The 26,515-nt window shown below is 40.4% G+C and overlaps 2 protein-coding genes and 1 long non-coding RNA gene across 3 annotated transcripts in view; 2 read left to right on the top strand and 1 right to left on the bottom strand.

Moving 5' to 3' along the window:
* The window catches only part of CDS1 (CDP-diacylglycerol synthase 1), a gene marked incomplete at its 5' end in the record, with an annotated part of 58,930 nt that extends 48,095 nt beyond the window's left edge, over positions 1-10,835 (top strand). Inside the window, 5 exons of the mRNA XM_019525885.1 lie at positions 677-745; positions 1,882-2,034; positions 4,880-4,999; positions 7,130-7,233; positions 8,283-10,835. Coding sequence (XP_019381430.1) covers positions 677-745; positions 1,882-2,034; positions 4,880-4,999; positions 7,130-7,233; positions 8,283-8,412 — 576 coding nt within the window. The remainder of the gene's footprint in view (positions 1-676; positions 746-1,881; positions 2,035-4,879; positions 5,000-7,129; positions 7,234-8,282) is intronic.
* Positions 10,836-10,946: 111 nt separating this feature from the next.
* On the top strand, positions 10,947-12,452 carry LOC109303703. Its single transcript, XR_002099178.1, has 3 exons — positions 10,947-11,901; positions 12,003-12,136; positions 12,270-12,452. It is a non-coding gene; the product is annotated as an uncharacterized LOC109303703 (long non-coding RNA).
* A 4,715-nt stretch (positions 12,453-17,167) lies between these two features.
* Positions 17,168-26,515, bottom strand: part of WDFY3 (WD repeat and FYVE domain containing 3) — a 258,223-nt gene continuing 248,875 nt past the window's right edge. The window contains exons 59-64 of the mRNA XM_019525884.1: positions 24,651-24,833; positions 24,284-24,380; positions 22,416-22,745; positions 21,990-22,101; positions 21,507-21,704; positions 17,168-20,500 (exon numbers count right to left, since the gene is read on the bottom strand). Of these exons, the coding sequence (XP_019381429.1) occupies positions 20,380-20,500; positions 21,507-21,704; positions 21,990-22,101; positions 22,416-22,745; positions 24,284-24,380; positions 24,651-24,833 (1,041 nt within the window). The 3' untranslated portion in view covers positions 17,168-20,379. The remainder of the gene's footprint in view (positions 20,501-21,506; positions 21,705-21,989; positions 22,102-22,415; positions 22,746-24,283; positions 24,381-24,650; positions 24,834-26,515) is intronic.

Raw genomic sequence — 26,515 nt, 5'->3', positions numbered from 1 at the left:
GATGGGGGGCTCAATAGGGGGCTGATCCTTTTCCTGCTCAGGAAAATGGAGGCAAAGAAGTTGTTAAATAGGTTAGCTTTGTTGTCTGGTGTGATAACAAATTTCCCAGTGTGTCTTGCAGGGGCCCCACATTACCCGGTACCTTCTTTTGGGCCCCTATGTGTTTATAAAAGAACTTCTTGTTGTCCTTGATCCGGGTAGGTAGTCCCAGTTTCATCTCTGCCTTGGCCTTCCTGACTGCCCCCCTGCATCCCTGAGCAACCACAGTATAGTCCTCCCTGGTGATGGCTCCTCCCTTCCAAACACTTTTTAGATTTAAAAAAGTCTGTCTGAAACAGATATCTGGCATGGCGGATTTCCGCCCACTTGCATAATTCTAAATAAAAATGGCACAATTCTAAACAGATAAAAGCCTGCTTTGTAATGGAAAATGATAGGCAGTTATAAATTTAGGAGTAATCACTTGTATAATTATCTGATATGTGTAGATAAATCTGGTATTTGCATATTTGTGCTTGACTCTCCATATGTACATTCAAGCCTTGGGTATTATTTATATGCAAATATATGTAGTCAGTAGTGTATATATAACCTTGAAAACCTAGGAATTATGGCAAATGTGCTAAAGAAGTGCCATAATATACATTATGATCTAACTTTTCTCTCTTGTGATTAGTTGTCTCCTAAAAAGACCTGGGAAGGGTTCATTGGAGGTTTCTTCTCTACTGTTGTGTTTGGATTTATAGTAAGTAGTGATGGAATTTTTCATATAGTTTCCTTCTTGAAGTTTTAACTGGAACAAAATTCCCAGCACGTTTGTTGGTCTGCTTTTCTGATGTATGAAAAATGGTAATTTCTTGTTGGTTAGGGTACTCTACTGATAGTTGAAAAACATACAGCCTTTTCTGGTTACAGTAAATGGTTTTAATAATCTGTATCTATCATATTGCTTGCTATTTCCTGTTCTTATTAGAGCTGTATGTGTCATTGTTTCAGTTCAGCTGACAATAGATACATACTTATTTTGTAACTGATGCAATTAGTAGTATTTATGACATCACTTGCTCATTACAACATCAATTAATACATATTTGATTTTAAAATGACGTCTTTCCTGATACATATACATGGATATAGACATCTCGCTTAAATTGATGTCATACTTCATGAAATAAAATTGAAAAAATATGGTACTTTGTATGAAATTTATGACACAGGTCTGTGAAAATTACAAGTTCAAAGATTGTAAATGCTTTGATTTGTTTCTTCCTAGATATCAATATTTGATTTAAAGGTGTAGTGTAAAAACAAAGTAGTGGTCATTATTAATGTCTCCCAATACATTCTTAATTTTAATAGAAAAACAAGTTGTTGGCATGGCCTAATGGGGGTCTAAAAATAATAGCAAAAAATTAGGAATAAGTTAAGATTTTTTTAGTAATATTCTGAATGTCCTTTTTAGTTTGTTCTTAATGAGGATATCCCTGCCTAAGGAGAGATGTTTTGTCCATTGTGGAATCACTATGCAACAAAAATTTTGTTTTTCACATTGTCGTAGGGTTGGACACTTATTGTTAACATGTTGGTCCAAGAAATATATGAGAAGCAGGGCTTTTTTGGGACTATCTTTTATTGAACCAATTGCATAGTTGGGAGAGTGGCTCTGCATCATGTGCTCTTCCTGAGTGCCCTTGGTGTCCAGAAACTTGTCTACCAGCTATCTCAACTGTGAAGCTGGTTCAGTAAAAGGTACCACAAAAATGCTTGCTTCTTGTTTTTCACTATGCTCAACCAGCTATCAGTGTAATTAAAGTTCTCTGAAATTTAGCACAACCAAAAAATGAAAATTTCAGGGGGTTTTTGCTTTGCTTTGCTCTTCAGTTTTCCTATCTTTTGGCTCAACATGAGTATTTTGTATGTCCAGTGGAATACAACAGTGAAACAAACAGATTTGTTACAGAGTGTGAACCTTCAGAACTCTTCCAGCTACAGAAATACTCTGTGCCACCACTGCTGAAGACTGTGTTGAGATGGGTAAGGAGAAATGAAGCTTGAATTATAACTGAATTTGTTTTGCAGCTATAATATGTAATATTTATTAAGCGTTTCTTTAGAAGGCTATAGTTACACTTGTTTATGTCTTGAAGATCAGTGATTGAAGGCACAGGCAACTCTGACACCCAAGCAAGGAAGTGTCAGTTCTAAATAGAATTGAAGCATATTGATAGTGTAATGAATGACGCACTAGCTATGATGGTCTAGGAGTTATGTGAAAGGCAATGTTTTTTGTGTGTGGTGTCTTTTATTGGACAATACAAATGTAGAAAAACTGTTCCAGCTTTAATACTGGATGAAACACTGTTAAAGTTGTAGCAGTCCTGCTATATGTGTGTCATTCCCAGCTTGTCCACAAGTAACATTAGAATGTAACAGTTGCTACCCATTTGAAACATTCCCCTTTAGAAGTATTTCCAAATGTAGGTGTGTCCATATACTAACTATTCAGAGTGCATCCCCGCTGGAAATCGATGACTTAAAAATGATAGCAGAATACTCTGTAATGTTGCACTGTGATTGTAAATCAGTTTATTTCTCTAAGTCAGTGCTTCTGTCTGGATAATTTGACACAGAGGTTATTCAGAGTTCAGGCCAGATTCTTAGGCCCATTAGAACTTGAGTTAAACTCAGAAACTTTAGGCATATTTTGTTTTGGAAATTTATTGAGAAGGAAACAGATATGGCCCATGTTCAGCATGTGCCCTGCATGTTTTGGTTTGGATGTTACCCTCCTCTTCATGTCGAACACAATACAGTGTGTTGGATATCTGTAATGTTATGCAGAAAAAAGAAAAAAAAAACAGTACAGCGCTGTGCATGTGAATAATTTGTCATCCGTATCAGATGTGGACAATTAAGTAATTTGCCCAAATAATTGCTCACCTCTGTTATATAGTGTTTCTCACATTTGGTTGAGCACTCTGTTATAAAGACTCAGATTCTACTTACCTCATTTTCAATCATTTTTGTGACATTTGTCCCCCACAGACAGGCTGCCTGGTGTCAAAGCAAATAGGGCAGTTGCTTGGAAGCATAAGTAGATGTCCTCTGATCATATTTGGGGGCTTCCTTGTGTATTAATGGGCTTCCTTGTGTACTAATGGCCAGCAAAGCGTTAGTCGTGTAGTTCATCAACAGATTAGATTTCTGACAGATTGAAAATCCAGCAAATTTCCTGTTATTTGATTATGTTGATTCTTAAATATTTGTCATAACCCAAATGTTTACACTGACAGTCACAATGTGAGCCACCAAATGAGGAAACTGGCGTTGATTGTCATGTAAATTGGTTGCATGAAATTTAGGGCAGCAGTTCTCAACCAGGTATCTGCGGCCCTCTGGGGTGCCCCCAGCAGGTTTCAGGGGGTCCACCCTGCCTGGCCCATTGTGGGGAGTTGCCACTTCAGCCCTCTGGGGCTTAGACGAGTCCCAAGGAGGGGGTGGGCCCACCTCATCCGGCCCCACAGCATCCATCTTGTGGGTGGCACTGCGGGCAGGCAGGTAGGAGAGGCTCTGCATTGCTGCTGGTGAATGGGGCTCTGGGGCTCCCCACTGGTGAGCCTTGCCCACTGCACCCAGGGCCCTTGGGGGTCCAGGCTGGGGAGCCAGGTCAGTCTTCTCCTGTGCAAAGGTTGAGAACCCCTGATTTAGGATACCTGAGCTGTTGTCTGTATTGTTAACCAATTACTAATTTAGAAATTCTTTGCTCTCTGAAGTGTTTAACAACAGGTTCTTCAAGAAAAAAGTTCTTACTGTACCGTTGACTTACCGTAGGACCCCAAGAGGCTCTGTTGAGGGTGCTGGGCTGCTAAATGTACCCTTGCAGTCTTTTCACTTTGATGTTTGGGATGAAAGCAGGTTGAGTCGGGAATCTGTGCTCTCTGCTACTGATGGAAAATCTTTTCTGCTTGGCTAATGTAACAAGTAAGCACAGAGAATGGAATACGCCTGCAGTTTGTCAACTAGATGTAGAGAACAATACACATTTAGTGTAAAATATGAGGTGGAATATTTTTTTCCTTTAGAGAATTTTTGACTGCTGATTGAGAGTGGAAAACACCAATAGTGATGGTGATGCAGCCACTGTGTAATTTTCTGTAATAATGAGTTATAGGGCCATATAACTGGAAGATGGAGTAGTCATTTTCATTTCTTTGCTGCAGCACTGAAATACTAGAATTCTCATTGCATTAGTCTGCCATACTGTCACCAATGACAAGTGAATGTGCTAGTGAATTACTTACTTAGGAAACTTTGGTTCTTTGGGAGCTTCTGAACACAGGACAGAGTTACACTTTGCGTAAATCTAAGGATGAGTAGGTAGGCCCTCTTTCTTTTTCAGTAAAGGAAGTGGCTAGGAAAGAAGTATATGGGAAAGGTCTGTGATAGGGAGAGGAGCAGACCTCCATCTTGTATAAAAAGGGAGACTGGCCATCTATTTCCTCTTATGAACAGAGATACAAATCAATGTAAAGAACATATAGAATTGGAGGATGAGAAGACAGTGATGTCTGACATTCCTTGGATATGTAGGAAATATTAAAATACCCCAGTAGTACTGACTAGTGCACTTTTCATTAATGAAAATGAGTAACATTCTTTTATGATTTAATATGCTTATTTCTAGTAAGTTAATGTCCTTTTTGTACAAGAAAAATGGATATTTTCTGAGATGGTTTCCTTTAAAACAAAATACACTTTTATTGTTACAATAATTTTAAAGCCTTTTAATTAAAGATGTGATACGGAATTTAGTTTTCTACATCTGGAAGAACTGTAAAAACTTGTATAGCTGGTTTTGGTAATAATTATTTTCTTACAGGAAACAGTGAACATGTACCCATTTCAAATGCACAGCATTGCTTTGTCAACATTTGCTTCCTTAATTGGGCCATTTGGAGGCTTTTTTGCTAGTGGATTCAAAAGAGCTTTCAAAATCAAGGTTTGTATGAAACTTTTTTTTTCAACTTAGGAAAATGTTGATAGATCCTCTTTCTAAAATTTGAATGACGTGACTTCAGATTGTAATGAGCCAGTCCCACACTTTCTGCTGAAAAGGGATGTTGACCATCAAGCCATCATTTGCCTCTGACTGAGTACTCTGGTTGTTCAAACGTATAGTGTATGTTGTTCTTAAACTTACTTGCATACAGCGCACACTCTTCCATCAAAAATCAGCTCTCTCAAATTGGCACATTTTAAGCAGAGAAGCTGATTTTCTTGCCAGAATAGAGGCAAAGAAGAGTAGAAGCATAAAGGTATGCTACAAGACAGCTGCCAGCTTTTCTTTCCTTGTCAGAAAGCAGGAGGGGGTTCAGTCCAGTGTTAACTCTTTCACAGTTGCTCTCAAATTGGCACAAATTCTTGGAGGAAAGGGGCATCAGTAGCTAGTGAGCATGGGAATCAGGGGCACAGCCCCTGAATCAGAACTTCCTAGACATATAATGCTGGAAGCTGCAAGTGAGAGGGGAACAGTGGAAAAAAGCCCTGGTTATACCCAGTTCACTCTCCCTTTTAGCACCCACTCTCTGCCACTATGTGACACAGGAGACTGGGCAAGATGCACCTATAGTCTGATTCAGTAAATGGTAATTTGTATGTTCTTATGGTACCAGTTTTTGTCAAATTTTTCCTATAACAAGGATATGGAGACTATGTAGTACTGAGGTGGCACACAGCACACTATTACAAGGTTAGTTGCAGGGTTTCTGCTGCATAAGAAAGACTCACTCTGGACAATGCAGGAAACAGGTTTGATGCAGTTGCCTTCCCAAACTGGTGGGACAGCAGACTAGATGTATATCCTGCATCTGGACACTCCCAGCCTTGCTTTCATGTGCATAAACAGAAAGCAGTACCCTGAAGCTGATTGCTGAGGACACTAGACAGCATTTAATTTAATTTCAGGTGACGAGGGAAGGTGCTGGATCCCAGTTCAGGGACCTGGTACTTCAGGGACTTCTTGCCTTGACTGTATTTGTAGGGTTTGCTGGCACCTGCCACTTGCTGTGCTCTGCAGTAAAGATGTAAAGGACAGTCAGTGCTTCCTGCTCAGTTCCCCATCAGTTGCAGCATCCCTCCATGGCAAGAACTGCAGGGAGGAGGAGAAGGCTGGCAGGAAGTAAAGCATGCATCAGGATAAAACATCTCGAGGAACTTGAGATTCCAGTTCACCATTTCTCTTTCCTTGCTTTCCAGTGGGGTTTGCATCTTCTGAGACCCTTTTTTCAGTGACAGGATCCATGTATATGTGGAGCTCCTTGCTTTGAGAATAGTGCAGTGGGTCCACAGTCACTGGTGAGGTGGCCCCAGCTCAGTATGAGAGGTTGGGGGGCAGCCCAGCATTTTTGTTGACTTCACCTTTTGCACTGCTGCAATTCCTGCCATGTCACTCTGTATTGCTGTTTGTCCCTGTTTCACTGCAGTTCTTGTGTGTCCTTCACAATGTCTGGATAACTACTGATATTCCTAAGCAGTTCAGTCCCTTCTGTCCACAGGTGGAAAATCCAAGACTTTTCCTACAGCACACTGTTGCTCAGAGTTTGCCCAATCTTTTCTGAACTGTAGATTCCCCTGGTAGCAAAACTGTGCACTAAGGTGTGTTAACAAAGGCATTTCTTAAATATTTTTGTGATTTTTTTAAAAAGAGGAGAGGGTGATGACTTCCAGTCCTTGTGATCTCTGGGCAGCAGGAATCAAAATTGTAACCAAAAGTGGTTTCTGGGGAAAGGGGCATTATGGGATTGTTGCTGGAAGGCTTATATACTGCTAGATATAATTCAGCATCCACAGAGATGTGCACTGGTGGAACAGTCATAGTGCAGGAATTAAATTGCTTAACCTTTAGCAGGTCACATCACCTCTCTGTGCCTCTTTTATCTTCTTACTAATCTGTCTTGTCTGCTTGGATTGAAACCTCTTTGAGGCAGAGACTTGCTATGTGTTTTAGTGCCTTGCATCATTGAACCCACGTCTTCATTAGGGCCTTCAGGTACTGCTGAGAAACAAACAGTATCATACTAATGTAGTACATGTCAACGTGTATACTACTGTGATTTTTTTTTCCCTAAAGGATTTTGCAGACACTATTCCTGGCCATGGTGGAATAATGGATCGTTTTGATTGTCAGTATTTGATGGCTACTTTTGTTCATGTGTATATCACCAGTTTCATAAGGTATTCTCACATACATAGTTCATATAAGTTGCATGTAGTTCTGTTCTGCTAGAATAAAAGCTTAGCTTTAAACTTGATTTGTCTAATTACTTTTGAGAAAGGGATTTTGGAGCTATCATGAAATTCCATACAACTTCTGAGGATAGCAGGTTATTTACCTCTGACTGTTATGAAAGATTGGAACTTGTTCCCAGCTGAATGTAAAGAAAGCTAATTGGAAACTACAACTAACATCAACCATTGCTACAGTCAGAGGAGCTGTGATTCTGTTTCTTCGTCTTTATGTCTGGTATTGTTCAGGGAGAACCAGTAGGTTTAAGTGGAAGTTTTTTTTCTATCAAATCTTTTTATTTCAGTGTTCTAACTTCTAAATTTTAGATCTAGATTTTTCAATATGTAGTTGAGGACAGGCCACTTATTTCATAGAACCATAAGGCTGAAAGGGACCTCAAGTGGTCATCTAGTCCAGCATTTCTGAACCAGTGGGCATGACCCAAAAGTGGGTCTCAGGAATATATGAGCAGGTTGTGAAGACACTTAAAAATGTATCAACAAACTTAAACAATGGATTCTCCTTTAAAGGGGAAAAACATGGGAAACGGTGGCTTTTCCCTTGCAGGCTGGCAGAGTTCCAGCCTGTGAGGGACTGCTTGGGGCTCCCATACCCCCCATACACCCACCTCCTGCCCCATACATTGGAGGCCTGGGGCAGCAGGTCAGTAGTGAGAGCCACTGGGTCAGGACTGACAGCTGATGTTTACAAAATGGGTCCTGGTACAAAATAGGTTGAGAACCACTGATCTAGTCCAACTGCCTGGCTCACCTAGTTAAAATTCCCATTATGTTCCTACATGAGGAAAATAGATTTTAAATTAAATTAGATCACAAGACATCACATCTGTTCTGGAGAGATCGTTACATTAGGAAAACCTCTCCTTTAAAGAAAATATTGACAGTGTATTTGTACAATGGGGAAAGGGGAAGAAGCATCACTTCTCTATGGTAGGTTCAGATTTTGCTTTGAATTAAAACCTGTTTTTCATTGACAGGGGCCCAAATCCTAGCAAATTGTTGAAACAGCTATTGGTACTTCAGCCAGAACAACAACTAAATGTATATAAAACCCTGAAATCTCATCTCGTAGAAAAAGGGATCCTTCAACCATCAACGAAGGGATAGTGAGACGGAATGGAGGACTACAGGAAAATGGCTAGAAAGGCCCTCATGGGAATACAGGTGTTCACATTGATAGTGGCTGAACATGTAGTCTTGAAGACATGAATGTTTTTTTCCCCCTGAAATTACTGTGAATATTTAGTAAGACATTTAAAATTTGTTACCTATTCTATGACAGTGACATTGCTTGCAAAATAACTAAACATTTAATGAGCATTTTAGTTTCTGAAGTTGACTGTACTCATACCATCAGGTATATACATAGATAAATGCCCTCTTTCAGCATCTAGCCAGATGGGCTCAATAGTTTTAAAAATAATTTGCATTCTAAATTACAGTAACTAATATGAAGAGATGTTAAGGCTCTACTGGAACTGTGCAATTTACAAAGCAAATGTTAATGTAATTTATCAGTACTGGGCTTGCTTTTAATGCAAGTTTTATGGTACTGTGTAGCTTAGCAATAGTTGGCATATTTTTATGTGAAATGGTTATTGAGGGATAATTGGGATGAGATGCTATTTTATCCATTGAGCTACTGAGTGTATTGTTTTCAAGAAAAAAAAAATCTCCTGGATACTGGTGAGGAAACTGAGGCTGTCACCAAGACTTAGTCTACATTACAAAGTTCTGCTGGTGGGGCTGTTGTCAACTAAGAATGCAAAGAGATCATGTCCCTGCCTGACACCGCCATGCCAACAACCCCTGGTATGGACACAGTTTTGCCAGTAGAAGGTGACTTTTCCTGGCTAAGCTTTTGCTATTTAGGGAGCAGCTATAAATGTAGTGGGAGAAAAACTCTTTCTTCTGGGATATGCTGTGTGCATGCCAGGGGCTGCTTTGGGGGCAGCTGTGGTTGCTTTCTTGCTGTAATGAAAATAGCAGCTTCTGCCAAATGTAGACAAGCTCTCAAACAGTTACTGTTGGTTTTCTAACGTTGTTTATTAAAAATGACTAAGTTTAGCTCAGTTTTTAGTTATATTTCTTGAAACTTTTTTTCTAATGAAACCAATTCATATTAATAAAATAGACGTGCCTGGACTATGTCACTGACTTTTGGGTACAAAACATAGAAGCAGATATACATATAGTCAGAACTACAGTGCAGATTATACAAACAATATGGGGGTCCTGCAGCTTAGTGATTTTACACTTCAGGCCTTAGTTCCAAGGCTGGGTCACTGTCTGGAGTGAGTTCATGTTAACCTTACTGTTTGTGCCTCAGTTTCCTCATCTGTAAAATTGGTGGTATTTCCCTCTGCTGTAAAGTGCTTTGAGATCCTTGGATGAAAAGTGCAATATCAGTACTAGTTTTTACCCTTTATTATTCCCTTGAAAGTAGTAACTTTTGTCTGACCAACCTAATAGCTTGGGGTTGAGATGGCACATCCTTTTCCCACTGCCTCTTACCACCAGTTAAGTAACTGTTAGCATCTCAAATAATGTGGGCAAAATGTGAGGATTCAGTTGAGAAAAAAATACCTTACAGAAAGTTTCTGTCCTGTAGACGTAGTGAAGTAAATGTGAGAAAGTTAACACATGAATAATTCTCCATTTTTGCTGTTTACTGATCTCCTTTTACATACTATTCCTTTTATTGTGTGGTGATAAACTTATTGAAACTGAAAATAGATATACATGTGTTTTGAATAAATGCATATTATTCCTTAATGACCAAAAGTACATGAATGCCAAAGTTTCTTTTGGTGTCCTGAAGACTGTAACTTGATACAATTTAATTTCCTAAAAATCTAATGCAAATAGGCTTTTCTTGCATTGTGCACTGACTCTAACCCTTCACAGATATAAATAAAGGTGAAATCTACAAGTTGCTTGATGCTACATAAAACCATGTAGAAAGCAAGTAGGACTGCTAATAGGCTGTTTGCTTGTAAAATTCAAGAGTTTTTGTTTACATCAGATCAGAATCTGAGACCACTGTATATTCTGTTTTGGGACTCCACACTATTATTGTATTAGGCCAGGATACTGTGTATATAATCTGTATATAGTAAAATAGTTTATACATTGTTATAAAAGGGATATACAGCATATGTTCTAATTCTAAAAGCCTTTCCTCATGCGTACAGTAGTGTAAGTGCACAGCTGAGGGAATTACACTGTACTTTCTATACCCTACTCAAAGTATAGAACTTCTGTCAAAAGACTGTTTTAGAGAAGAATGACAGCTTTAAATCATATTACTCCAGGTCGTCTTCCACAACTGTGCTTACAGGTGTTCAGTAGATATATATACTGAAACCAGGTGTAAGTAGGACAAAATGCAACAGAACTTGAAGTTTAAAGGGTAGCATAGACAAAAATATGAGACAGAAAGTTGCTTGGAAGTAAGTCAATTTTATGAAAGACAGAAATAGAGAGGAAGCGGGAGAGGATGACCAAAATCATTCATGCAGAATAAACATTCATGCAGAATAAACATATAAATAGGCTTTAGCTATATAGTAAGGTTTTGGCAGAGGCTTCCTACAAAAACACAGCCTTATTAGGCGTGGGTATACAGTAGAGTAGTTGGGTGTATATGTAAGATATATACATATATAAATAAATCTAATTTTTTATTTTAAATGTTTGAACTTTTGAGTGTATCTTTATAGTATGTATATTATGGAAATAGAATATATTTTAGCATTGAGTACTGTAGAGCAAATGAAGTTAATGGCTCTATATTTGCACAGGAAAAAAGAACAAGACTACAAGTTATTTCACTGGCTAAAGTTAAAATGAAGCAAGATTCTTCAGAAATATTAATGGTTAACCACTCAGTCTGCTGATTTTGACATATTCTTAGCATATTGGTTAGGTCTTGGTGTATATCTTTTCAAGACTCAGTTCTTATGGAATGCCAGGAGCACCTCTGCTTTGTGTAAAATGAGTTTTCTTCCAAGATTTCTCGTTCTTCCATGAATTTAACCATACAAGGACACGATGACTTAGGAGAGGCTGATTTTTACACCATAATTTCTCTTCATTTGTTTTTTTGCTTAACAAAGATGTTGTGATTGTCTCATTGAGCAGACAGTGTAGGAACAATGTCTATATTGTACATGCTGTTAGCATATTATGTATGTTTTAATTGATAGTTTCAATCTTTAAGCTGGGATTGGGTGAATAAAATTGGGGGACACATTTCTTATTTCAGTGTCTTTTTTTCTGGAGCAAACATTACAACTGACAGCTTCTAATAATTCATACATCTTTCCACTGTTTCAGAGAAAGTTGATCTTCCTTTTTTTCTTTCGCCTGCCCCCATCAATGAAGGAGCTATTAATTATTTGCTTATTTACCAAATCTGAACCCTGGTATGACTATTTTATCCACCTTGGACTGTGGTTACTAATAGCTTTCGCTTTGAAGAAACTGAAAACTGTAAAAAAATAAATAAATGCCACTATCACTAACAGTGGAATCAAGTTATCTGGAATGGCAGCCTTTTGACACAGCACACATCTTAATCACTGAAAAGAATGGGTAAGTGAGGGGATGCATGCATTATATCTTTCATTGTTATTTTTTTGAAAACAAGATGGTTTTGAAGCCTGCTTCCCTTTTGCATTGTATTATGGTGCCAGTAGTTGCCTCGCTGCATGGATAGCAAAGTAGCTTAGCTTGAAATTCTGATCCTGCTTATGCATCTCTCTCCTCCCTTCCTGTTCCTTTTTCAAGGATGGATTCCAGTTGCTTCAGGTCCTCCTCTAGCCTCAAGGTAAGCCTTTGTTCATGAGCCCCTTTCATCCTTTGTGTATTGTGGGCTGGGTTTTTGATCTTGAAATTGCAGCTGGTCTCAATGCTTTCTTTGTCCTTTCCATCTCTCTTGATCTGCAAACATATTTCCTCAGACAGATGCTTGTGTGCTTTTGTGCCTTAAAATAGCTCTTCTTTTTGGACAATCCAGCTTGTTCCTTGGAAAAACCTTTCCTGGGACAGTTAAAGGAATATTTAGCAGTAGCCTTAGAAATGTGCCAACTGTCTGACTCACGGAACTGTGCTTGTAGAAGGCGATTCACTTTTAGTGACTGCAAAAGGCAGGTGCCTCAGTAACAAACTGGACTGTCAATGAGACGCACATTTTTATGCGGAATAGAAACACTTTGGTCAGATTTTTATCAGTTTATTGGATTATCTTATTTAAGATTAAACAAAACTTTCTACTTATTGTGGAAAAGTCCTTTGCCTTACTTGAGTGGACCCTACAGACTTCGTGTTTTTAAAATGGTTTGCAAAAGGGGCAGACACCTTCCCTGTGTCAAATGAAAACTTATTAACTCTGCCACTTTGCCTAAGAGATGTATGTTGCCTGTCTCTCCCATGTCAGGGTGTAACTAACAAATCCCTTCAATTTAAATAATACCCACAGAAGCCATATTGCCAAGTAACCACTATTGTTCTAGCTAGTAAGTGTGATTGGCCACTGCATGTGACATGACATTTTTTTTTCTATTTGAATAAGTATTACAAAGCCATGAACTTAGTGGACATGCTCTGATAAGCATGATAGGCAGCTAAACTTTGAGGGTGCCTGCTGTTTAGATTTCAAGTTGGTTCAAGTTTAAGTCAAACTTAATCACATTACCAAGCAAATGTAGTAGTTTCATGAGCTATGCCTATCCATGAATCTGCATGAAAAAATGTGACTTACAAATCCATTTTTAAGTAACATTTTATAAACAAGACTCAAACAGCTGCTGGCTGCACAAAAACAAAGTTAGAAACAAGTAGCTAGGAGTCTTCTCCTTACCCCAATACATTATAAAGGCAGAAGTCGAGTCTTTCTAATGAGTATGTATATTGCTGCAACTTGAGACCAGTGCTCCTTGTTCTGTCATCTGCCACTACTGAGAACAGTCTAACTCCATCCTTTTTCAAAGCCCCCTTCAGGTAGTTGAAAGCTGCTATTAAATCCCCACTCAGTCTTCTCTTCTCTTGACTAAATAAGCCCACTTCCCTCGGCATCTCATTGGAAGTCATGCGTCCCAGCCCCCCTCACCATTTTCATTGCTCTCTGCTGGACCTGCTCCAGTTCATCCACATCCTTTCTGTAGTGGGGGGGCCCAAACCAGTATTCCAGATGTGGCCTTACCAGTGCTGAATAGAGGGGAATAATCACTCCCCTTGACCTGCTGGCAACTCTCCTACCAATGCAGCCCAGTATGCTGTTAGCCTTCTTGGCACCAAGGGCACTCTGCTGACTCATATTCATTTTATTGTCCAGCTAGTCAGCCCCCAGCCTGTACTGGTGCCTGGGGTTCTTCCATCCTAAATGCAGGAGTCTGCTCTTGTCCTTGTTGAACCTCATCAGATTTCTTTTGGCCCAATCCTCCAATTTGTCTAGGTCACTCTGAATCCTAGCCCACCCCTCCAGTGTATCTACTACTCCCTGCAGCTTGGTGTCATCTGCAAATTTGCTGAGGGTGCACTCTATGCCATCTTCCAGGTCAATGATGATATTGAGCAAAACCGCCCCCAGGACTGACCCCTGGGCACTCCACTTGATACTGGCTGCCAACTAGACATTGAGCCATTGATTACTGCCTAATGCTCCAGTCAGTTTTCTATCCACTTTGCAGTCCATTCATCCAGCCCATGCTTCCTTAGCTTGCCTGCAAGAATGTTGTGGGAGATTGTATCAAAAGCCTTGCTAAAATTAAGATAAACCACATCCACTAGTCTCCCCACATCCACTGAACCGGTCATCTCATCATAGAAGGCAGTGATGTTGGTCAGGCATGATGCCCCTGGTGAATCCATGCTGACTGTTCCTAATCACCACCTTCTCCTCTCAGTGCTTAGAAATGGATTCCTTGAGGATCTGCTCCATGATTTCTCCAGGGACTGAGAGGCTAACCTGTCTGTAGTTTCCTGTATCCGCCTTCTTACCTTTCTTAAATATGGGCACTGTTTGCCCTTTTCTGGTCATCGAGGACCTCTCCTGATCACCATGAGTTTTCAAAGATGATAGCCAATGGCTCTGAAATCACATCAGCCAACTCCCTCAGTGCCCTGGATGCCTCCTGACTGGCCCTATTGACTTGTATGTCCAGCTTTTCTAAATAGTCCCTAACCTCTTCTTTTGCCACTGTTGGCTGCTCACCTGCCAGGTGCAGTAGTCTGGGAGCTTATATTGCTTGTGAAGACTGATGTGAAAAAGGCATTGAGTATTTCAGCCTTTTCTGCATCCTCTGTCCAGGTTGGACCCACACTTTCCTTGATCTTTCTCTTATTACTGACATACTTGTAGAAACCCTTCTTGTTACCCTTCACATCCCTTGCTAGCTGCAACTCCAGTTGTGCTTTGGCCATCCCAACTTCAACCCTGCATGCCTGAGCAATGCTCTTATACTCCCCCCCCACCCCTCAGTTGTTTGTCCAAGTTTCCACTTCTTATAAGCTTCCTTTTTGTGATTTAGTTTCCTGAAGCGTTCCCTGCTAAGCCAAGCTGGTCTTCTGCCATACTTGCTAGTTTTCCTGCGTATTGGGATGGTTTGTTCCTGCACTCTCAGTAAGGTTTCTTTAAAGTACAGCCAGCTCTCCTGGACTCCTCTCCCCCTCTCAGATTGGCTTCTCAGGGGATGCTGCCCATGCGTTCCCTGAATGAGTTGAAGTCTGCTTTTCTGAAGTCCAGGGTTCTTTCTTTGCTGCTCTCCATCCTTCTTTTCCTCAGGACCTGAACCCAATCATTTTGTATTTGCTGCTGCCCAAGCTGCCATCTGCATTCCCCACTGATTCTTCCCTGTTTGTGAACAACAGGTCAAGAGCATGATCCATAATTGGCTGCTCCTGAATTTGCACCAGGAAGTTGTCCCTAACACTCTCCCAAAACTTCCTGGATTGCCTGTGCACTCCTGTATTGCCCTCCCAGTAGATATCAGGGTGATTGAAGTCTCCCATGGGAGGCAGGGCCTATGATCGGGAAACTTCTGCTGTTTGAAGAAAGCCTCATACGCCACTTCTTCCTGGTCTCCTATTCTTCCCCAAGCAAGTAAAAAATTTAAAAAACCCCAAAATGAGGAGAGACATTCAACTGTGTTGGGTGTAGTGTGCAACTTGTGACATTTTAGCTCTGTGGTGGGGAATAAACTGAGGCAATGCATCATTGCTTTTCGTTATAGTAGATATCAGTCTCACTTGCATTTCCTTAGGCAGACTTGGACAAATGGATTGCTTTTTCATGCAGTGAATGGCACATGGAAGAATGGTGGGGTTAAGGGTTACAACTTCCAGACAAGCTTTTGCAGGAAAAAGTCTAGAAGGTAAAGTCGTTAGGGATGTGAGTTTCTTGAACACCCAGCTTCACTGCTGTTTGGAAAACAATGTGGTGCAGCACTCTAGACAGTTTCTCCTTTAGTCCCAGTTAAATGGCTCCGCTGCATTACTGAAGAAAGAAGGCAATGAGCAGGGCCAAACTTCGTTACCTAAAGACAGCCTAATCTGTAGTCAGGTCCAAACCCGCAACTCTGTAGAGATTAACCGATTCTTAGCTGAGTGAAGGATAAAGTATATGGGACTCTAACTAACTTTAATAGCTTTTCTTATGGCATTCATTACAATTTACCTATACTAGTTTATAATAGTCTATGAAACAGAATAAAGACATTCTTGTCCACGACAACAGGAGTCTGAAATACTCAATGGAAATCCTTCCTAGAGAAGTTTTGAGTTTATTTAGAATGAAAAATAAACTCTATGCTATGATTTAACCTTATTTCAGAGACCTGAGGATGCAGCCCTACATATGTTGTATGTGCAATAACCATTTTACAATTCTCACTATAAAGGTTAAAGGTGGGTGGCGGGGAATGGGATGAGACATTTATATGGTGCAAGGAACAATTAGAATTTTTTCAGGATAAGAAACTTTTTTTGTGCTACTGAAGACATCTCCATTAATAAAATTGAGAATATATGTTGCAGAGCTATTTTAAAGTTCAACCAGAAAACCAGTTTCCTTCATCTACAATTTTTTCATACTGAAGGTTCAATGCTAGTGAATTTTTTTGAGTGCAATAAAGCAAAGAAATCTATCCGGTTTAAAATCTTCAGCAAAAGTCAGTTTTCCTCTGCAGGAAGATGATACTAAGTGACCAAATATACTAATGAGAGCAAGATGTACTTGGGTACAGGATAAAGTATTCCAACACTGTCCAAAATTAGTGTATGGCAGGGGCCAGTGTTACGGTTACAACAAATTTTTTAAAAAACGGTTCATTGCCACAGTTCTGCCAGAAACAGCAAGGTTACTATGTGTAAATTTCATCAACTTGGGAGAAGTCTCTAAAACTAACTAAATATTTTTCCCTATTAGGAGCATAATCATGCTTCTCTGTAAGTCTCTCCTACTGTGGCAGGTCCTATTTCCAATGTCACATTCTGTAGCATTTAAAGCCAATGAGGAAACCCCATACTCAGAAGAAGCTTTAGTAAACACTGCTGCTTTACTCAAATAATTTTCAAAATAAATGCAAAACAGCTTTTTGGTGGTAAATAGCAGGTATTTATTTTAAAATGAAAAAAAATACTTAAGTACCTGAACTATTGCATTTAATCATGTATTGTAATTGTGTTACTCTACCTTTTTGCATTGGAGACAAATATACAATGAACATTCAGATATCACAGATTGCACATTAGATAGTAAATCTTCAGGCCTTTTTACATGACCACCAAAAAACAGATATTGGATTCTGTAATATAGTACAAAATTCCATACTCCAGTCTTAACCAATTATCTTCAATTTACTCCTGATGCTGTACAAATAAGTGGCCATTTACTAGGGCTTACAAGTTAATAACAGGACAAAAAAATATACATTGCACTGACACAAAAAGTCAGCTGTGTTAATAGTCATGCAACAAGTAACCAAACTTGCCAAAATTAAAATTACTTTCTAAAAACTGTTTTAACTGCATAAATATTTTATACACAGTTCATTTACTGAAACAAAAGGAGTCCTTAAATTATACAAAGCAAAAATAAGTTTCTACCAATTTTATACATAAGAAAGTGCAAAATAAACTTCTCTAAAGTGTGTTGCTGATGAATGTGGGCTGGAGGCAGCCTATCTCACCTTCATAAGCATGACGTTACAGTTGCACACTACATACAAATGGCTGAGTACACAAATGAATAAGTATACTACAAGGAACAATGTAGGTGAAGACATGAGGTACTGGCAGAGAATATAGGCCACTAATGTTAGTGTGTATGAGTAGATTTTTGCTCAACAAACTTTCATGTGGAAAACAAAGGCTTTTGGACAAATCAAAGTAGAGTTCTGCACTAACAGTTTAAAAAAGAAAAAAGACCACACTCAAGTGAATGGAACAGTTGCTCACAGCACCAGCTGCCATAGGAATTCCGATCAGGTGAGTTCTATTGTCCACCTCTGAAATGCCAGAAAGTGTGTTATTTTGGGAAAAAATAGTTCTGAACAACGTGGCAAAGGAATCAGTAAGAGGGGCTGTGGTGTTCAGAAATTTGTATTAGTTGTTATACCACAGGACTTAAGTAGGGGGCAATGACCTTGATCTCTAGCACAGTGCCTACTGTAAAAAGTGTAGAATAACACTGGTACAAATGTCTCTGCGGAGTTGAACACAGTTAATAAAACCTTCACTTAATGCCCTGCAACGTTGAGTGGCATTTAGGTGTTTAGATCACATCACCATTTTACTCAGAAGTCCTGTTTTTGCCTGGCTTGATTTATTTATGACACAAAAATTCATTTGTAACTAAGACTTTCAAGGCTTCAGCCCACAGAAAACAAGGCTGTATCATTTGGGAGTTAGAGGAAAGGGGGAAAATTCAAGACTTAAGTGCATTTAATGATTTTTTAATAGCATTCACTGGACATTGAAAATCTATAGGCTGTTAACCCATAATCTAGATGATGGTATTCTTAGGTAATTTTGGGAAGGGCCAAAGTAGCATTAGGAAGAGAGCAGTTTAATACAGAAATTACAGGTTCTCTGCAAACTCACTGAGGATTTTTTCAAGGCCAGCACAACAGAATTCATCTATGATGGGAAGTTATTTGATCATCACCGTTAAACCCAAAAGTGAGCTACTGGGTTGGCTAACTTAAATAAACCTGCTTTTACTCAATAGTGCGAAGGCTCTAAAGAAGTCTTTATTGTTCTCTTGGGGACCTAGTATACATACCAAAACAGGAATTTCTCTAATTTTACAGACCATCACATACATAATAAACTAACATGTATCAAAATACATATTTTACCTTCAGTGCATAAACATGTGTTACCAGGTAAATAGCAAGTGGTCAAAACCTATACTGCTAAAGAGCACAGATCAACAAAAGGCAGGAGGGTCCTGTTAATGTATGGTATCCTTTGAATAAACTCTTACCATCATAGAGGTTTTAATATTTGCAATGGTGTCATTTAAGTACTGTGTCTGTTCATGATGGATTTCCTGGCCAGATTCTGCTGTTTCACCAGTGTAAGTAAATAATAATCCCATTCTTCCCAATGAAGTTACTCATCAAGTTTCCACTGATACAAACATTTGTCCCCCCACCCTTCCCTGTCCACCTTTTGTTGATTTGGGTCAGAGCCTTACCATTATTTAAAAGTATCTTTTTGTGAATACACCTAAATCTAGACCAATCAAGTTGTCACCCATTTACAAAATATATACACACATTTAAAAAAAGAACCATTGTCAAGACCTCATTCAGAAAATGTCCATGGACCTGTCTGATGCAAGTGTTCTAATCTCTGTGGATGTCAATGTCTGTACTTTGTTCCACATGTGGTGCAAAATAAATTAATGGATATTAAATGCTGCAATGAAACTGGTATTAAAATGTAAGGATGGTAATGGAACTCTACTGCTGTCTCCCAGTTGATGTCATGTCACTACAGGTAAAGACAGCCTTAAAAGCAGTTCTGATGTTAGTAATAATTATCCAGTTATACAACAAGGGTTATATTGTCCTGTACATCTTTTGAAAATAAGATACAGTAGAACAATGGTGTCAGTTATACACACCTATTAGTTCTATGCAAGAGAAATTAATTAACATGCAAGCCAATTTCCATTGATTTAAGAAGGTAAAAGCTGGTTCCTGCACTGCATGAATCAGCTGCTAACTATCCTGTTAAGTAATGAAGAAACAGCTCTATGTATAAAAGAGGCCTTATTAAATACTAACAACACTGAGGTGGCAAACAGCTAGGTATAAAATGCAACAGAAGTGTACAGTTGGTTATCTTACAGTTTGAGTAAAACACTCCAGGTCCTATTTCCCTTCCCCGCTCCCCCAAAAAAATCCTTTGAAAAAAATCCACATAATTTTTATGATACTGTGGGCAACTGAAAGAACAAGCATGCATAGACTGGATTTTAAACAAAAATGCAAATAATGCCTTTGAGTTTTTAAACATTCCTATTTAAGTTGATAGATGAGATAAAGATATCACAGAAAGCATAGTGATTAGCCTGAAGTCCCATGTAACAGGCAGTTAAGTTCATATTTAGATAAAAAGTCCATTATACCTATTTACAATATACACAGTTGCTTGCAAAGAAGGCAGATTTACAACTATCTTCTAAAAAGCCTTTCCCTCCCAAATAAAGGATAACTAGCTCCACAAAAACAAGACAAGAATAGGTGGTTAGGCTAAGTAAGGATTTTCTTGATAAGCAGGGAGATTTAGGTGCCAACAGTTACTGTATTTGTTACCAATTGGGTCTTTCTGGTACTTGTCCATCTCAATTCTGTCAGCCTCAAAACTGCAATCAACACACATGAAATGACTGATCCCTTTTACTTTTTCAGTGCTTAAAACATAGTACAAAGAGAGGTGTAAACAGACAATATTCTAATCCCTTCCAAATTCACTATGTGGTACAGTGATTAAATTTGCTGGGTTACTGTGGGGCTGAACTGGGATCTCAAAGCTTGGTCTTTAGTTTGCGTCATGACCTCCTCAATTGCGAGGCCCCTCTTCAGACCCTCTCTCATGTTGCAGATTGTAGTAACAGTTCTGACAGACTCTGACAGGCGATGAAATTTTCAAGCGCTTGATTTCAGATTGAAACCGACTGCACCTGTTAAAGAAAAACAACGTAGTCACAAGGGTTCTTCCTCCCAACCTTGAACTCTTATTTGGCCTTTATTAGTCCAAAAGATATTGTGAATTCACCACAAGGACTCTACATACCAGGCAGGACCTAGGGTGCAATTTCAGTGACAGTACAAGAACTGGAACTAGACTTTTTCCATCATGGCCATACCAACGTTACAAGATTAATTTTAACAAAGGACAGTTTATAGGCAGTTTTTGCACTGCCATGGCTAAGAATTTAGAATTGGAGGGCACCTACACACGATGGAGCTTGGCTCTGATGCATGTTATTCAGTTAATTGAGTCTGCTGCAGGTGCGAATTAGCACGCTCCAGCAGCCTCTACATCACATGTATTCAGTGGCCCTGTATTTCAAAATGGCAGCAGGGGTGCTTTAACTAAAGCTTGAACTAAAGCGCTCCTGCCGACATTTTGAAGCGCGGGATGCTGAATACACATGACACTGTGGGTACTCTAATTAGAGTAGCTCTCAGAGCTGCTCTAATTAAAGCACCCCTCCTTCACCCCAGAGCACGTGTATAGATGCTCAGAGGTTGTAACTAGAGGCTATTCATATTATCTCTGCCTTGCTCCCCTGTGGACCTCATGTTCAGCTCCTGGCTACAGAAGGTCTCTGATCCATTTTCTCTCCTGTGGGCGAGACCAAGCAACCCTGTATGTAGGCTGCAGGGAGCACATTTAATTTGGCCCACGTATGGGGAAGGCCACACCAGATAGAAAACAGTTGGTTTTAAAAAATAGGAGAGCAATTTGTCATCAATATCTGCCAAAGTATTGGTCTTAAAAAGAGATGGCTGGGGGATCTGTCTGTCTATCCAATCAATTTCCTGTACTTTTTGAAAGTACTGATGTTTTATTTTAGAAAAAAGTAAGAATACAAATTGCTCAACTAAAATTTGACAAAGCCTAACAAAGTTATGCTATGGTGCTTGTACACGTATAGCAAAGAGAAGTAATGGCTGTCTTACTTCTGACAGAAGAGCTGTCCACAGTTCCTGCAATGGTGACGCCTTTCAGTGAGAGAAAAACGGACAGAGCAACCTGAACAGCTGTCGCCTCCCTCATCTTTCACCCAGTGGTCAGCCGCAGACCGGCCAGGTTGATCACTCACAGACCAGCTGAACACTCGGCCTCGACTGTCACCTACAAGGATTCTGCTGTGATCCCTGCAAGAAACAAGAATTAGCATCCCCACAACACTGGGTTGATTAATCCCCATTGCCTTTAATAGGCAACAGAGTTAACAGCAAATATTAAGCTCTGAATGGTAGCTGGTGCACTCTTAAATTAGCCTCTTCTGACTGGAGAATATTATGAAGCACAGCTCAGATCTGCTCCTTTTCTGCCACACCTTTGTTTAATCCGGAAGTGCCCTCTTTTCTTCCCCCAAAATGAGCTCCTCCACTTGAAAAAAAAAAGGTTTGGTGGACTACAGTACATGAATTACTCACTTTGAGATGCCCAGTGCAGTGATCTCTGCTGGATGTGCGTTGTCTTTGCGATCAAATGCTGTGTGCATAGTAAGTTTGCTCCTAAACACTAGCTGGCGCTCCCACCTGTACCCTGTAAATGAACAGGAACACACCTGTCAATCCAACCTCTGTTGCTTCATAGAACAAGTTAGGCAGTGCCCTAGTGCCTTCACCCTGGAGATGGACTGGGAGTAGGAACAAGCTTCCTGGAGCTCCCCATGGGCAGTCTGACAGTATGGGATTACTTGGTCCCCAATAACAACATCTGAAATGATGACATTTTTAATTGCTCATCAGTGCATTTAGGAGAGAAGCAGTATCAGAGTAGGAAACCCCATACCCTCCCAGGGGTCAGCCAGTGGGATAACATAGTTACTGAGGGAGAATGTGTTTCTCTTCCTGTACCTGGTTTAAGCTTGCTGTAGTGCCGTACTTCAATGTAGTTGGGGTGTGGGTGGTTGACCTGAGCATGGGGATGTAATTTAGCTTGTCCCTCAGAATAGTTCACAAAAATAAAACCGTCTTTCTCGTCCAAGCTGAGCTGGTCTGACCAACGCCTTGAGTCATCAGAGCCACTATCTGCTGACCATGCTGCTGCTGCCCTGCCTGATGATGACCTTGGCCTCTGGCTGGTGCTGCTTGGTTGGCTCCGACTTTCCCGTGGTTTAGAATCCTGACTGACACATTGGTCATCTGTCTCTGAATCACTGCTGTCCTCCTCCTGGGCCTCCTGCCCTGTGGTATGTAATGCAAGAGAAGTTGTTGTTAGCAAAGTAGTGCAAATTGTTCTATCCTCTTCCTTTTCAGGCAGCTAATTCACTGCAGCCTGTGCAGGAACATCTAGTGATCTGTGAACCATAGCATTACCAAAGAGAGACTACACACAGGCACATTGTCAAAGCTACTGCAGGGATTTCAGCCATCTGACTCCTACCTCTGAATATCGGCAGATATTGCACAGCTGATCTGCTTAACACTGAATGGACTGAACTATTTTCCTAGAAACCCACACTTCTTTTAGGGGCAGCTATGCTGAAATAAGCGGGTGGGGTTTTCCACAAATACTCTCAACTTTGAGCAGAATTTTTTTCTCTTCTAAACCTCTCGAGCACACAGCTAGGCTGGGGTGCATGTTGCACACGGCGCTTGTGCTGAACCTGCCCTGCACATTGGATCCAAGGCCAGTCCAGCACAATCCATATGCCAGATTCTGTATAGGCCCAGTTCAGCACAGATGCTGCATAAGCCCCAGACTAGCCTCGCATATTGTACCGTATGTGTCCCAAACCAGGCACACGAGCCATGTGCCACATGTGGGACTGGGGTCAGCGCACGCTGCTTGTGGCATGCAGGGCTAAATCTGGCAGGTGGTACCCACACTGCACTGGCCTTAAATGCTGGATCCAGCCTATGAGGCTGGTCTGTGGACCCAATCTGGCCCACAGACGCACCCTGCACTCCTCTGGCCTGTGGGGCTGGATGGGTTTCATGCCCCTGACCTAAAAGGGACCTGAAAAGAAAACAAGAACAATATAAAGCAAGTAGCTTACGTCTGGAGGAGGGCTAGACAGGGATCGAAATGCATTCCAATAAATAAATGTGCTTTAAGGTCCCAGACTGCCAATGTTCTGCTTTCATGGCATATTCCACTGAACTGCTGCACTGAGGGAGGGGGTAACAAACATCCCTGACAAAGACTTTATTTAAAATTTGTAGAAAGTAAAGAAATAAAGATGGGTATTTTGATTCTTGCAAGGTACCTAAACTCTACCAACTCTCCCTCCCCCTATTTAAAGTAAAAGACAGATAAAGCCAATGCCTATGCCCAGTGGGCAGAGAACTTCAGTAAAATCTGGTGCAAATTAACGTTACTAAGACTATACCATAGCTTTAAGAAGTTATATTCCACCATTACGTTTTGACTGTGGTATATGTTCTATTGCCACATATAGGAAAATAAATGATTAACTGTTATTAGTGGCTTCTCATGTGACCCAATTCTTTAACGGGATATTACACAAATGAAATCAGATCACATGGGCCAGAGTTTTCTTACACACTGCAGGATAAAACAGAAATAACCAAGGAAGTCAGCGGAATTATCTAGATGGGAAAGGAGAATCAGATTACCTGTGAGACATAACAGAAGTCTGTATATAAGTGTGGTCAAGAATGTGTGTGTCACCCCTTCTGAATTCTACAACTGCAGTACTTCATACATGCCAAACAAATTAAAACAAAAGGACAAGAGAGAACTGCTATCAGAAAAATACCTATTTGTGCTTCTTGACAATCCTCTTGCATTTCTAGGATCTCCACAGGCTCTGGAGCTGGTGTTTCAGGTACCTGCAAAAATTCCATCCTCCAGAACTGGATGGGGCATAAGCACACAAGAAATCGATTGGTATCAGTTCGATTTTTACACTTGCTGTAAAGTAAGCCAGGCTCTTAGAACAGTGTATCTACACTACTAGTCTAGATCAGCTCAACAGAGCTAAATTAGCTTTGCACAGAGCTGCACTATATTGCTTCTGCTATTTGCAAGTAGCTAGTTTAGTGCTAGCTTGGGTATCTCCATACAGCCCTGCCTACTATCAAAGAGTGCACTTATTTCTCTGTGCAAGGTCTCCTGCTACTTACTCGGACCACACCATCAGAGTGCCCTGTCACAATGACATTCTGGGTGTCCCATTCATTCATCTCCGATACACAGCAACACAGGATTTGCTGGCTCCGTCCAGTGAAAGTATTCACACTTGCTGTTGGGTTCCCATTAATGCTCCAAACATGGATGTAAGTGCCAGCACATGAGACAATATCCCCCTGAAGAGAGGGAAACAAGCATACACTTGACATTTTAACTGAAACCCTAGCTATGTACAAAAATACTTCATTTGGACTAGGGATAGAAATTACACATAAATCGGTATAAATGACTGGAAGCCGGTTCAAATCTATGTGCACCAAACTTCTGTTGCGTTACAAACTGCTTTAAAAATGGCCAAAATTGGTTTAAGATAAGCCTGAATGGATGCAGAATCAGACTTAACTGATTTAGGTTAAGTCCCAGAACCCCTCCAGATTCAAGTTACCTCACAGCATCCCAGCATGTTTTGCACCTCCTCCAAAACCTCTCTCTCCCCCCTTGCAGGGTGGATGAGCTAGCCTTGGCTCAAGCTATCTGTTCCAGCCAAGCAGGGAGCTGTGCTCTAGCACCTCCTGGCTTCTGACCTGGGCTGCTGCAGGCATGTGGCTACATTTCTGGAATCAAAAGTGAATGTCTGTTCACTTGCTTATCCGTTCAATCTACACAGCTTAAACTAACCTGCAAAGACTGAATTGACTCAGCCTCGGGGTTTCTGACTGTCTCTATTAGCCTTCAGAAGACACACAGGATAAGGTTTGGGTTTTTTGGTCTCTAGGTGTGTTGTGTTCAGTGCTCTAAAAAGGGAGTTCTTTGAGCAACTAGCAAGCACCTCTACTTGAGGTGCTCACAGACATGCTCTAAAAGAGAACTATAGACTCCCATTATTTAAAACTTTCATCACAGAAAACAAGCAAGGTTGCAGACCCTTCTGACACAGTAAATCTAGTGAGGGGATTTCTCCCTTACTGCCCTTCCAACTCAGGGCCAATGGTGTTTTCAGTGCTTTACCCAGTTAATCTAGTGTGAGATGATCCATATCATCAGCCTCATTTCTTACAGCATCATAAAAAGAATTCAGGCTTGACTGCACTGTGACAAAACACTTATATATCAGCAATGCTCAGGCTTCAACTGTTGCTAGGCCAGCTAGCTTAAGGTTAAAAACTGTACCACAAGCAAAGATTTCTGTACCTGGGTGGGTTACAGGCAACACATGAGTTATATACGTCAAGCTACAGGTGCAGTGGAGACAAGTTCTCAAGACTACATCTACATGACTGTCAGCGTAGCTCACGCAGGTATATCTTGGCTAGCTCCGTACTGCTAGTAGCACAGCAGCAGCAGCAGGGGTGCCCACAGATTCATCCAGCTACTTAGGTAAATTTTGCACACCTCACTGAGGTCTGTAATACTCTGGGTGCACTGCCACCAGTGCCCTACCTGGCTAGAGTAATTCTAGCTCAGGTGTATCCACAGGAGCTACAGTTAGGGTGTGACAGTGTAGATGTTCTCTTAAGGGGTCTCAAGGTTGACTTCTGAAACACAAAGCAATTCTTCCTGTTAACCATTTAGAGTAGGTCATGGTCTACAGCATTTCAATAGCTACGGGAATTGGACTTTAAGGTATGCTGACCTTTCTTCATGGTTAAAATGTATTGGGTCATATACATTATATGCTCTTTCCATTATGTACAAGTGTTCTCCTAGGTTAATGAATGGGCATTCATTTTTAGTGGGGTACAGCTCCATACCAATATAACTGCTAAGTGATTTGGAATCAGGCAGGCTGTAAAAATAGAACCCTAAACCCATGGAAGCCTCAGGCATTGCATTCCTCTAGTTTTGAACAATATTGGTT

This window comes from Gavialis gangeticus, unplaced genomic scaffold, assembly GCF_001723915.1.
Source record: "Gavialis gangeticus isolate Ggan-Ray unplaced genomic scaffold, GavGan_comp1, whole genome shotgun sequence".
NCBI lineage: Eukaryota > Metazoa > Chordata > Crocodylia > Gavialidae > Gavialis > Gavialis gangeticus.
The sequence above is the reverse complement of the archived record's forward strand: the minus strand, read 5'-3'. Positions and strand labels throughout refer to the sequence as shown.